Source organism: Lepisma saccharinum, chromosome 11 (genome assembly GCF_977018435.1).
Source record: "Lepisma saccharinum chromosome 11, izLepSacc3.1, whole genome shotgun sequence".
Lineage (NCBI taxonomy): Eukaryota > Metazoa > Arthropoda > Insecta > Zygentoma > Lepismatidae > Lepisma > Lepisma saccharinum.
In genome coordinates, this window is record NC_139239.1 from 16,454,751 (window position 1) to 16,468,251 (window position 13,501).

The 13,501-nt window shown below is 39.0% G+C and overlaps 1 protein-coding gene across 1 annotated transcript; it reads left to right on the plus strand.

Annotated features, from left to right (window-relative positions):
- The first annotated feature begins 4,492 nt into the window (after positions 1-4,492).
- LOC145995384 (uncharacterized) lies at positions 4,493-4,945 on the plus strand. The gene has a single exon (XM_083131988.1). The coding sequence runs from the start codon at positions 4,493-4,495 to the stop codon at positions 4,943-4,945; it is 453 nt and encodes a 150-aa protein (XP_082988114.1).
- The last annotated feature ends 8,556 nt before the right edge of the window (positions 4,946-13,501 follow it).

Here is a 13,501-nt window from a genome sequence, read left to right on the forward strand (position 1 = left end):
TAGCTGGATTTCAATGTCTCGTTTTTGACATGACGTTACTGAAGTCCACATGTTCGTAAACCAGGGAATCATTTTGGAAGCCAATATATTGCCTACAAGCTTCGCTTGTCGTATTATTTCACTGCTTCTTACATTCTCGGCTGGGGCAGTTGCTGTAAATCCATAATCTACGACACTCTTTCTAATAGCAACCCGTCCGCGTTGCATTATATTTATATTTTTTGTATTTACAGATTACACTTAGCCCATTTTATTAATCAATTTAACACAGATTGCAAAACACAACCATATCAAGATGTACAATACACACTGCGCCATCTATTGAGGACTTTTGTTTTTAAAATTTTTCTCACGTTTCTAGATTGAGTTTATTTTACTTCGCTTTTCTGCCACTTTTGGCTAATCGAAAAGATGAGGAGTGATGATATGATGAAATTGATTAAAGGACACTTATAAAACACCCATTCGAACCAGAGACTCTTGGGGTCATAGCGTCTACTAACCGCTCCGTTCTTACCTTTCTAGGTCTAGGGGTTTGGGCTGTAAACGCCATCTTTGGGACAGAATTTCGGAAAATCGTTTCATTTAGTGGGTGCTTACGTAATAAGAACGAGAGTCGACCTCCGAGTGGTATCACAGCGTGCTACGACATCAGAGGTCTCGAGTTCGAATCCCGGCCTGGATCTGGGAGTTACTTGTGAGTGTATCTTCATCAATTTCATCACATCACAATTCATTCTCATCTTCACGATTAGCCAAAAGAGGCAGAAAAGCGAAGTAAAATTAACCAAATCAATCAATAAGAGAAAGACAACTCCAAAACTTTCAGGTCACAAACGAAGCGTCTTCGAAAGAAATGTTTCAAATAAAAGTTAATTGACTTTAAGGGGAAAATCTAATATCATTAAGTAGATTTTAGTAGGGGTAGATTTTTCAAGGTCATTTGGTCACTCAATTTTTTAAGAGTATTTTTTATTGCTCTTACAAAAATAACCCACTTTTTCAGAAATATTTTTTCTATTCAGCGCGTAGTTTCACAGATATTTGTCAAGTAGCTTAAAGGTGATAACAGAAATTCATGCCAAGAATGCAAAAATCGTATTTCTGGCTTTAATAGTTTCGGGAATGTTCTAGTTTAACCTCTCCAAAATCAGTTCTGGGTAATAACGAAATATTGTTAATTCGAAGATTACACCATGTAACAAAAATTTGTTTAAGTGAATTTTTTTCCTGTTTCCGATGTAGTTTAATACAAAACACTAGAAAAGCATAATTTTACATGTGGGAAATTGTTTTTAATGAAATGACAACGATTTTCTGATTTTTTAGTAAATGCATGTATTTGGGACAATGAGAGCTGGTTTACATTGATAAACAAGATTGAACACATGTCAAAATGGAGTGAAGAAATATAAAGAAAGGGCTACAGTTCATGGAGACCTGTACATTCCATGTAAAGATAATAAGGTCTCTAAAAATGTGTTGTTTTCCTACTTTTTCTATTGAGATGTCAATCAGCTTCTCTGATCAGTCCCCAGATGTAATCGCCTAGCATCCGCTCATTATACTGTCCCTGGTACCTTTTTTCAAACAATTGTAAGTCCTGATGGAACCTTTCGCCCTGTTTCTCTGAGTATGCACCTATATGGGATTTGAAGACATCTAGATGTGAGTGGAGTACATGCACCTTTAGAGACATTCTGCATCCCATTGCTTTGTAGTTATTCAGAAGACCCTGTACTACATCTCTGTAATTTTCCACCCTGTGATTACGCAGGAAACTATTCACTATGTCCCTGAAACTATTCCAGGCATTTCTTTCAACAGGTCGAAGCTTTCTGATGAAGTCGTCAGCGTTAAGAAGTTTCTTCACTTGAGGGCTCACAAAAATTCCACCCTTTATCTTAGCCTCGGATAGTTTGGGGAAAACAGTCTGGAGGTACTTGAAAGCATCCACATTTGTATGTAATAATCTTTTCACAAATTGCTTGATGAGACCAAGCTTAATATGCAAGGGAGGCATTAGTATCTTTTCCTGCTTGAGAAGGCGTTCCCACTTCATGGTTTTCTTTCCAATCTCTAACTCCGTCCTTAATGGCCACTCAACAGTCTCAAAATGTCTACCTGTATCCCTGCTATCCCAAAGGCAGAGAAATCAAGGATACTTTGTGTTTACCCCTTGTAAGCCCATCAAAAATGCAATCATTTTAAAGTCACCGATTACTTCATGACGGTTCCTCTGGAGGGATATCTTGCAGGTTTTATCCAATAGGTTCCACTGCTTTAATCGCGATGTTAAAATTTCTGCATTGGATCTTGTTAGTCCTAGATCCCTGATTAAGTCATTTAACTCAGTTTGCGTGGGGAAGTGAGGTGTATCATTCGCATCCCCTGAGAGGCCTTCTTCGTGGTAGATGTTGGTATTCGATTCAATACTGGTATCTACACGTTCATCCCATACTGGGGGACGAGGAGGAACAGGAAGCTCCTCACTCGAAAAATTCTAGGTACGTCAAATTTCATTTTCCTGTTTTCTCCTCTATACCAGGCTTTGAGAGTGCATCTACAGCACCCGCACACAACATGTGGTGCCCATTTTTTGTCTTGGTCTCCCACAGACATACCGAAATAAGATTTGAACGCTGAGCAGAAGTTGTTGCCCTCCTTTATCCAATGTTTTAGTGCCCTTGAACTAAGGAAGACGCCACACACATAGCAAAAACCGTCTGTATCATGCTTACAACGACGGGAAGATGCCATCCTTACATACTGCGACCCTCCAAAACAAAAACAAAACAGATTTTAGAATACTAGGTTGCACAGTTTAATCTTATCATGCATTTTCCTATGCTTAATTCATGTTAGCCAATACATTTCATATAATTGACCACCATTACCAGAAAAATAATTACATGAAGGTAGCAATACCACATACATATTAGTTTTGACCTAATTTATCATAAACAAAACAAAAATTCACTTAAACAAAAAAAAAATATTTTTGTTACATGGTGTTATTCGTCTTACAGGCATGCCGAATCCTTGACAAGCTCTATAAAAAAAGATAGTATCTATGGGTTCCGTATAAAGAGGTGACAGTTTTCATGGTAACCAAGTTTCAAAATTAGTCATAGGATTAAATTCTGTTCCTTATCAACTTTTTGTCTAAAGTAGTAGCGTTTGGAAAAATAAAGACGACCAATTCCAAAATTAACAACGACGATTCCTAAGTACTATTTTTTCATATTTTTTATTCAATTCTCTTCAATATGCTCGCCAAGATTTGTACAAATCATGATTTCAACTACGACTTTTCTTGCATATTCCTCTCTTTCACCAACACGAACACAGCATACAAATTCCACATGCTAGTTATAATAATAAAAAAAGAAAATTATTGCGTTACTTCTGCCTAATCTTTCTTGAAGTGTGTGGGGAAAAAGCCAGAACATGCTCGCAGATGAATGAACTTTCTTTTCTTCGCATCAAATTCAGCTTCCACTTTATTCTTCTTTCTCTGCCTCTCTTTTTGTGGCCCCCTTTTTCCCGCCTTTCTCCATAATCCGAACTTCATTTATACTTTATGGCTGCCGACGAGAAAGAATGAGCTATTTCTCAGTTCTCTTAGAAACACTTCGCCCCCAGACTAGGTTCTCGTAAAAGCGAGGCGCCAATTTTCGTCGGAGCGCGTCTGCCACTAACAAATGGCGAAAGCCACGCACCATATCTATGTGTGTGTGTGTGTGTGTGTGTGTGTGTGTACACGCATTCAAAGCCCTACATGAGAGCGTGAACATCCGAAGGTCGTTTCTACCCACTAAAGCTGCAAACCGGATGCCTCGTTCTTGGGAGTCAAAGCTGGGATTCACCAAATGCATACAACACACACCCAAAATATGTCAACTGACCTAGATATAATTTGAGCTCAGTAACCTACTAAAGTCCATGATATGCCAGCCTGTTGGTCGATCTCGCCACGGAATATCTCTGGCCCGGGTGTAGGTGTTATTTGTGAGTGCCCTTTCATCAACTTCATCCAATCATCACTATCCTCATCGTCGCGATTAGCTAAAAGTGGAAGAAACGCTTTAAAATGCATCAGTTGAGAAGATCAGACAGTATAATTTGAAACAAACAAAAATTACACGTTTAAGTTTGATAAGTGATGCGCTAAAATGGCATAAACTTTAATTTGATGCATTTCTAGGTCTACAAAGTGAGTTAAAAGTCCCTGACCACCCCTTATAAAATGAAAGGAAGTGTAGATCGCAGCAATTGGTCATGGTAGTAATATGTTAGGCCTAGGGGGAAACTTTTTGGTGCATGTCATGAGAACGTCCGCCATCATGGTGACCGCCATCTTGGAGCGAAATTCATTTCTTTAAATGAGAAGGGGGCATGTGGGGGTATGGTGTTGGGCTAGAATGTCACCAGGAATTCAGTGGTGAAGTCAGATTTATGAAAACTTTAATGATAAGTAAGTTAAGGGCACATGAAAGTTATAATTGCGTATCATTCGCAGGTGCTGAACCATGCCATTGACCAAGGCCGAACGAATCCAAATCATCAAGCTATATGTGTGGGAGAGGGGAGCAGAAGTGCCCATGCTGTAGCTCGTGATTGCAACGAACGGAACTCTCAACGGAACCCAGTGTCGCACATTACAATGTCCCAATTGCTTACCAGGTTCGAAGAGAGCGGTACAGTCCAGGGCAGGCCAGGATCTGGTAGGCCCAGAACTGCCACTGACGAAGGAAAAGCTACGGCAGTGCTAGCATCGTTTGACAAGTATCCGCAGCGCAGCATACGTCGAATGTCTGTGCAATGTGGTGTCAGCCAGAGTTCCACGGTGTTAAAGATGGTTAAGTGGCACCCGTACAAGTTGCAGCTGCAGCACCATCTCTCTGAGAACGACCCGGATAGGAGAATGCAGTTTTGTGAATGAGCTGTGGTGCAAATTTGCCAGCACCCATACTTTGCACTGCATATTCTGCATTCTGATGAAGCAAATTTTTATCTGATGGGGAAGTGAATAAACAGAACATGCGGTATTGGTCCTCCGAAAACCCGTTTGTGGGGAGATCCGAGCAATATGGTTGGTGCTGGGAAGGTTATGGTGTGGGTCGGGATCTGGGGGACACGTATCATTGACCCACTCTTCATTCATGACAATTTAAATGCAGAGGGCTTCTTGCAGTTGTTACAAGAACACATTTTACCGTCAGTTTTGACGGAGGATGGCAACTTCCCCTCATATTTTCAGCAGGATGGGGCACCACCTCATTATGGGCGACAGGTTCGTCACTATCTGGATCTTCAGTTCCTGGTCGATGGATTGGTCGACGTGGGCCGGTGGAATTGCCTCCCCGATCACCAGATTTGACCCCACTCGATTTTTACCTGTAGGGTCATGTGAAGTCAATCGTGTATCCGGAAAAGATTCTGGATGTGGGTCACTCGGAGCAACGGATACTGGATGCCTGTGCACAAATCACACCTGAAATATCGCTCCGTGTCCACAGAGCATGGGAGAACAGTCTCAACATGTGCATAGAACAAGAAGAACAGCATATTGAACACATTGTGTAACTTTAATATACCAATAACTTCCTTATCATTAAAGTTTTCATAAATCTGACTTTACCACTGAACCACTGAGTTCTTGGTGGCATTCTAGCCCAACACCATACCTCTCATACTCCCCTTCCCATTTAAAGAAATTAATTTGGATCCAAGACATTGTCATCACATGCACCAAAAAGTTTCCACCTAGACCTAACATATTACTACCATGACCAATTGCTGCGATCTACACTCCCTTTCATTTTATAAGGGGTGGTCAGGGACTTTTGACTCACCCTGTATATGTACTTATACAGTTGTTACTTTTTGATTGATTGATTTGTTGCCTTAAGTCCACATTATGCACAGAAAGGCTAATCGGGACTGGACCTATAGTTTAAAGTGGGATCCGAACCACTATGTGCCTCCACCGGGTATCGAACCCGAACCCCATGATTACAAGGCGACGACGCTACCACTGGGCCATCGGGGAGGCCCTGTTACTTTTTTTAAAATAGCAATGTGTTCACTATCTTCAATTTCACAATTTCAAGGATTGCTATAAAAACAGAAAAATATCTGGATACGTAATGTTCAAGGCTGACAGGTCGTTCCTTTTGTTGAAATTTTCAACCAAATCCAGCTCAAAATACGAACGCTATTTTCGAGCTTGTAAATTGAAACGTCTTCTCTGTCGAGATATGTACTTCTTTCACCACGGAACGAATATCGCACATTGTCCGCGGAAGTCATTCCGCGACTGACACCAGTTTTCTTGCTACTCAGAACTTGGTGGTCACTTCCAGACTTTTCATGCTTTCTAATCATTTTCTTCGTAAAGGTACTAAGTGGAAATTTGAAAATTTTAGATGCTTGTTTCTTAGACGTTTCACTTTTTACATCATCCAATGCTTTCGTTATGATTGTTGTAATGCCTTGACCCAGACTCACGTTGGCAGTCTCGTGACATCTTGAACTTCTCTAGTCGCCTTAATTGATTGTTTGAGTGGTTAGGTTATTCTACGTCGCATTTTTCCACCCTTGGTTAATTGCGACGATGAGGATCAACGATGATAAGATTAAATTCATGAAAGGACAAGCAGAAGCACACATGAACAGAACACAAGTGCCACAGATGATCATAGCCTAGTATCTGAGTCCAAACGACAGAGCCTCATTACTTTGCAACAACATAGTGAAGTGTTTCAACAATGTTTTATTACAGTTTCAAATAATAAATAGGGAGCAGACAAAAACCAAATAAGGTTTTTTAAATTAAAAATATCAAATACCCCGAAAATTGAGATATTTGAGGAAAGACTCTTCATTTGTCCACTTTCCGTGCCCATTTTCACGTTGGGGCGATTTGTAGTATGGAAAGTATTGGACAAAAGGTGTCGGCCACTCGATAAATATCCCTTTGTAGCAATTACAAAGAGAAACCACGTGGGAAACCACGGGGTAAACTTCAGCTATGGTAAATTTATAACGTACTTGGTCAACTCGTCTTATTTGTGGAAGAGCTCTCTTTTACGAACACGTGGAACCATGAGCGAGCAAGGTTATCGTAGCGTTGTAAGAGGGATAATGGAGGAGAGGAGGCCTTGAATTGGGCAGAGGAGAACATCGCAGATCACAGACCGCTCGCTAGCCTTTAGAAGTGCACACGATTTGCTCAAACCTGATTTGTAAATTTAAGAGAACTTATATTTGGGCATGTTTTTTTGAAACCCCGAATTTTATATGGTTTGAAACAAGCTACAGAGTCTTTTTTCAGTACTGAACGCTCCCTAAAAACATATTTTTTGAGTATCCAAAATACAAATAAAGAGAGGGCATACGACTGTGATTCTAAATTCTAATTGGTTCTAATAGCACAATCTATTGTTAACGAAGAACGCAAACCGAAAAAAGCATTTTGTAAACCGGAACCGTAAACTAGTTTTATGAAGTGTCACTAAGAAAAATGAACATTCTTTTCAGTACACGTACTTAGATATAAAATCTTGGGTTCACTAAAATTGTTTCCTTTAACCATATAATTTTCAGTAGCTTTACGCGAAATAAAATAAGTGATATGAAGTGCCAGGATCAGATTAGAATAGGACAATTTTGTCACCCCAAAAACGCACGCCACTATGTCCGCTGATTCTATGACTCAAAAGCAAGCAGGTAGGTCTAATATCACAATCCATTCAGATTTTGGATACCATCTTCGTTCGAGAGTGACATGGGTCGCATGCCTGCCTATTGACTCACCCTGTACAGTTTTCAGTGTAGTTCACTTTCTCTACGTAGGAACTATAAGCCGATCTACCCCTACATTACGTGCAGACAATGCACGCAACACATCAGTTGCATACATGAAACCTGCATCCCGTTCGGTTCTTTGCAGCTTTCACTCGAATGTCATGAAGTCACTTCAAGAATACCAGTAGATAATACCAGTAGAGGGGGGTTGGGTAGAAAGCCTTTCTTAGATTCGACCTCAGACGCCCTCACACTCCTAATTAAGTGCAGCATGATTTGAATACGAGGAGGCAATTCTGGAACGAAAGCAAGACCAATTAGTGGGGAATATTCCCCAAGGGGCTCATTTGCAAAATTCGTGATAAATGAAGTGATCGAGCTAAGAACGTAAACTTTGGATGTTGCTCCTTCGTGTAGGCGGTCTAATCAGTCTTTTGTGTTAATTACAATGCGTTCCGTTAACAACAGCATCGATAGCGCTTTTGAAAGGCTTTTTCAATATATATTTACGATCCACGTGTATATATTGCTTCACATAAGCAATAGCATAACAACTGGTGTTAGGGATAGTTCATGTCGTTGATATGTATTGCCTCTTTACATTTAGCACCGCCGTGGTTGTCTGTCAAAAGTTAATATTAATTAATGATTCGACAATATGAAATGAGCAAGTTTCCCCTGACTCTATAGAAAACTAAATGCATCAGTTCTATTTGATGGACCAGAAACGCATCGATTTATGCATTAAAGTGATTATTATTTTGGCTATTGCCAAGAACCAGCTTTACAGTTTGATGCATTTTAGAATATTGTTTATAAATGTAACGCCAAAATGCATCATGTGATGTGAGTGAGTTTTTCTTTCTATGTCTAACTGAACATTGATGCGTCTTTTATGCATCTTTCTGCATCTTTCTCGATGATGCACTTGAACATCTGGTCTGAACTACAGACTTTATGCATTTTTTGTTTCAGCTGATGCATTTACTTTTGTGTGTGTACAGTGTATATTCTCAAGAATTCTGTTGAAAAGATGCCAGGTTGCTCTCCATAAAATTTTAATGACAGTCAATATGGTTTTAACATGGAATTCAACAAATTTACAAATTTCACAGACATTTCAATGCAAAAAAAAAATATTTCCATAAGAACCCATTGCCGTCCCATTATAAAATTTTACGCACAAATAGTCAATTGATGTCTTCAAAACATATATTTCTTTCAAAAAAATTAACAGGGGAGTTCTTGAGATTTTCAAAACTTTTCTCGAGTTTTTAAAAAAATACAAAATTCAAATAGCACAGTCATGCTATATTTCAATTTAAAGCTCATTAAAAGCAGAAGAGAATGACACCAATTTAAGCTCTCTAGATCAAATAGTTTTTGATCTACAGCTGTTTAAAGATTTCTAAATGTCGCCAAATTTTGGAATTTTTTCCTTCTTTGAAGGTCAGTAACACAAGAACTAAGAGCCAAAAAAATCTAAAATTTGGCAGTTTTCGCCAACTTTACTGGTATTATCACTGTACCAAAAATTATCAATTTCTGAGATGTCAAGGTTCAGACCATTGGTTGATTTGATATGGAATGACACTTATGAAACCAAGATTTTTTCCTTGTGTATTCAACATAAGGTCGAAAGCTTATGTGTAATGTAATAGGTCTTGTACTTGTACTAAAAGTCATGTTGATGTGAAATTATGTAATTTGAAGTATGCGAGTTAATGAGAAACATAGGATAATCACAAATGCACAATATATTTTCATAAAATTCGGTTACGTGCGGCGAGCACACGCGTATCGATCGCACGGTATTTGGAGCGCACACAGAAAAGTCGCGTATTGAGCGCACGTAAAGTTCATATAACTGAGTCAACCTAGCATATCCAAGGTGCAGGCAAAGAGGAGATTGAAATTTATAAAGTATTTGTAGTGAGAAAGTCGTGGTTCAGAGCGCTTTGTTTTTGTGTAGCGGTGATACAGGCGATCAGAGATGTGTTCCCACAGGCTTTCGTGTCCGGTTGTAATTATCATTTTAACAAGTCTCTGTGGCGGCAGATACAGCAACTAAGTTTCGCAAAAAGTACAAAGAAAACGAAGAGATTAGGAAAACATGTAGGATGTGTGCTGCTTTGGAGTTGATACCGACGGAAAAAGTCGACGAAGTCTAGCTCTGGATTATGGAGAGCGCGCCACAGGATTTAAAAATAACAAAATTCCTGGTCTATTTTGTGGAGCAGTGGTTGAAGAACGAGAATATACCAATAAATATATGGAATGTTTCCGGCCAAAGACACCGGACAAATAATCCGGTTGAAGGATGGAACACAAGTTCAACAGGATCGTTGGAGCACTGAATCTGAACGTTTACCTACTCCTCCAGAAAATGAAAGAAGAAGCGGAAGAGATAGGCGGCAGGAAGAGGAGACGCAAGTACATTGAAGCATTGAAACTGACAGATGCATACAAGCCATTCTAGAAAAATATGCTGAAACAGACGACCTGCTTCGCTGCCTGAGAGCTCTATCGTATGTGACCAAGTTTGATTGAAAGCCATTAACCTTATATGACGAGGCTATTGCCTATTGAAAATATATTATTGTCAATTTTTTTTGACGGAGCTGACTGCTGAATTAAAAAGTATTAACCCTAAAAAAATCTGAAGAAGCCGCTACTAATAGACAATAACCTTTTACCACCATTGTGTATTAGATTACACATTGTCCAGACCCAAGTCTGGAAAAAAGTGTGAGGGAAGGTTGATATTTAATCATAAAGGTAGAAAAATACGTGTGCGCTAGATATACGGTCGTTTAAAGGTCATTCAGGAAGTGTGCGGTCGATGTACGAAATTTCCTTTGTGCGCTTGATATACGTGCGCTCATCGCACGACACATTCGGTACACAGCCTCTGTAAACTAGCAAAAGATGATCATAAATGTTAAAAACAGTTACAATCATTTAATACTTTTCCCTCATATAGTTACAAATAAAGACATTCTCTTGCACACTTTTACACATTTTAATACTGACATTATATTTTTGTTTTCTACACTGTTAGAAGGCTTCCATGCTCGTAGCGAACACGTGCTCTCAGCGAATACGGGAAGGAAAGGATTTCCAGGTGTGTGCTGTTATCGAACACACAAACTTGCCCTGTCTTGTTTGTTCTTGAAAGTGGTCAACATGCAAGTGTTGCCAGTGATACCTTATAATCATTCTGTGTTGGAAATTAGCTAAATGAAGGATCCTCAACAATTTAGTTTAACTACATGAAAGTTTTTGTTAGCTATATATTTTTAATTCTATTTCACTCATCTTGCTGGTTTCACAGTCGATTGAAGAAGGGTCTCACTTATCGCAAAACACTTGAGCAACCTTGTGTTTTGACGTCACGGGAGAAAGGTCTTTAATTTTAGGCTAAATGCCTACGTTGTTAGTTTAGGCTAGCTATGTTTAGTTCTCTTAACCTAAATAATAATTTTTCATTGTATTTATGTTAATGGAACCTAACCTAACAGGCCTAACCTAACCTTGTAGGCATTCCTCGTCTGACGTCAGAACACAAGGTAGAAAAACTGTTGTGCGACAAGGAAGACCCGATTGAAGAATGATCAGGGGTGAGTCAAGTCAGGTCAAGTGGCAACAGCCACTGAGGTGTTTCTCCACGCAACTTGGCTTATCACTGGCAACACTTGCATGCTGACCAGATTCAAAGACAAATAAGACTGGACAAGTTTGCGTGTTCGCTAACAGCACGCACCTGCAAATCTTTCCGTAACTGTTTTCGCTGAGAGCACGTGTTCGATATGAGCACGTTCGCTAACAGCACGGCACCGTTAGAAGTACCGTAAAATGTTCACATTTCTACCTTTGAAATTTAACAGTTTGACTATTGATTAATTTACAAAAACAGAACGCAACCATTTTCAATTTAAGTTTGCATATTTTATCATGCATAAAGATAGATAACGATTATAAATTGTAGTTGCGTGCATTATAAATATATTTTTGCAAATGGAATCATTAAAATTACATTAATTATGGTTAACTATGTAATGGCCATTAATTCTTTAAAAACAGCCATGGTCATTTTTTACGGTATTTGGATGGCAGAGGAAATTTATTGTCTCAGACAGTTGGTTCTACAGTCAAAGTTTTAGTGTTGTGGTGGAAATTATGAAACATATTTGTATAATATACATTTATAGTTGGAGAATTATTTTAACGTGCTTTAAAGGCGAACAGTTTCAACGAAGTCCTCTACAAGAGACTGGTTAGAGGTAGCATGTAAATGTTAAATGGTACATCCATCGCCATTGGAACAGTCAGTACCAGTCCTGGTAAATCTGAAACATTACGAAGTTCATTAGACAGAACCGTGTGCGTTTTTACTTTCGAATTAAGCATCAGGCTGGCCGAAATTGGACCAATCATCATTAGATGGTAATCAATAGGGGCCAATGGAGTCGTGGCAATGAACAGAGAAGCTCGTGTTGGATTGGTAGTAGGCTGATCACGTTTCATCTTAACTGGTTGGATATCATACGCAGTTCTCTGGATTCCCTCCGAGCATAACGAAGGAGACCTGAGGCCAAAACAAAATGTGGAGGGTCTCCATAATTGGACGAATGAGGGTTCGGATCGAACACAGGGGCTTGTGAGCATTCAGTACGCGTTCGTAAGCAATTGCATCTCCCTAAAACTTCCCTGATATTTCATCGGCACAATTGGAAGCGTGAATACCGTGTGGATATCTCGGAGAACGTAAGTCCTACGTTGTGGAATTTGTGTAACAGTACTAATAATGTGTGAGTTGCTAAACTATTCCGTTATTTTTATGCACATGAGATTATTTTGGCATTCAACAACCCAAGTTCGGCCTTCGAAAAGATATACTTTTAAAGAAGCTCGGTTACAGTTACTCTGCTCGATTTTTATTATTTGCTTTACTTTACTTCGCTCCTTGGGCCACTTTTGGCTAATTTGCGAAGATGGGGGATGAGTGATGATATGATGAAATTGATGATTGGACACTCAGAAACATCCAGGCCGGGATTCGAACCAGGGACCCCTGTCGGTGTGGCGCTTATGCTCTGCTCAAAAATAACAAGTAAAATCTATGTAATAACGATTCCCTTCCTCACTAAACATACCTTTCCAGAGCGTTCACTGTTCCACTATTAAAATACATTGCATTTTTCATTTGAAGAACTGCACTGCATTCTTTAACACGTTGTCATTTTAAATACACTAAAGTTGCAGTTTATTAAAAATGAAAGCAGTCTACACGTTACGTTTCTACCCTATGTCAGGATCTTCCTCAGACGGAGAACTGAACTAAAAATTGACTAAAAACTAGTTTAGTTCTCAGTCATGAACGTGTATAGTGCTTTTATTTTTAATAAACTACCTTGGTCAGCAACTTTAGCGTATTTAATATGGAAACAAGGCTTAATTGTGTTACCAGTAGTCATTTTCTTGTTCTTCAACAAATTTTACTGTTTGCGGAAGCAATTAATTTAATATTTGTGGTATCTTCATAAATGAAATATTAAGGATAGTTCAACTTCTTGTTAAAGTATACGATCGAGAAACGTTGCAATAGTGTAGATCTTTACGTCTTGAAAACGTTTTATTATTAAACCTCTTCATTCATTAAAGAATTACTAAAACATGTTATACAACA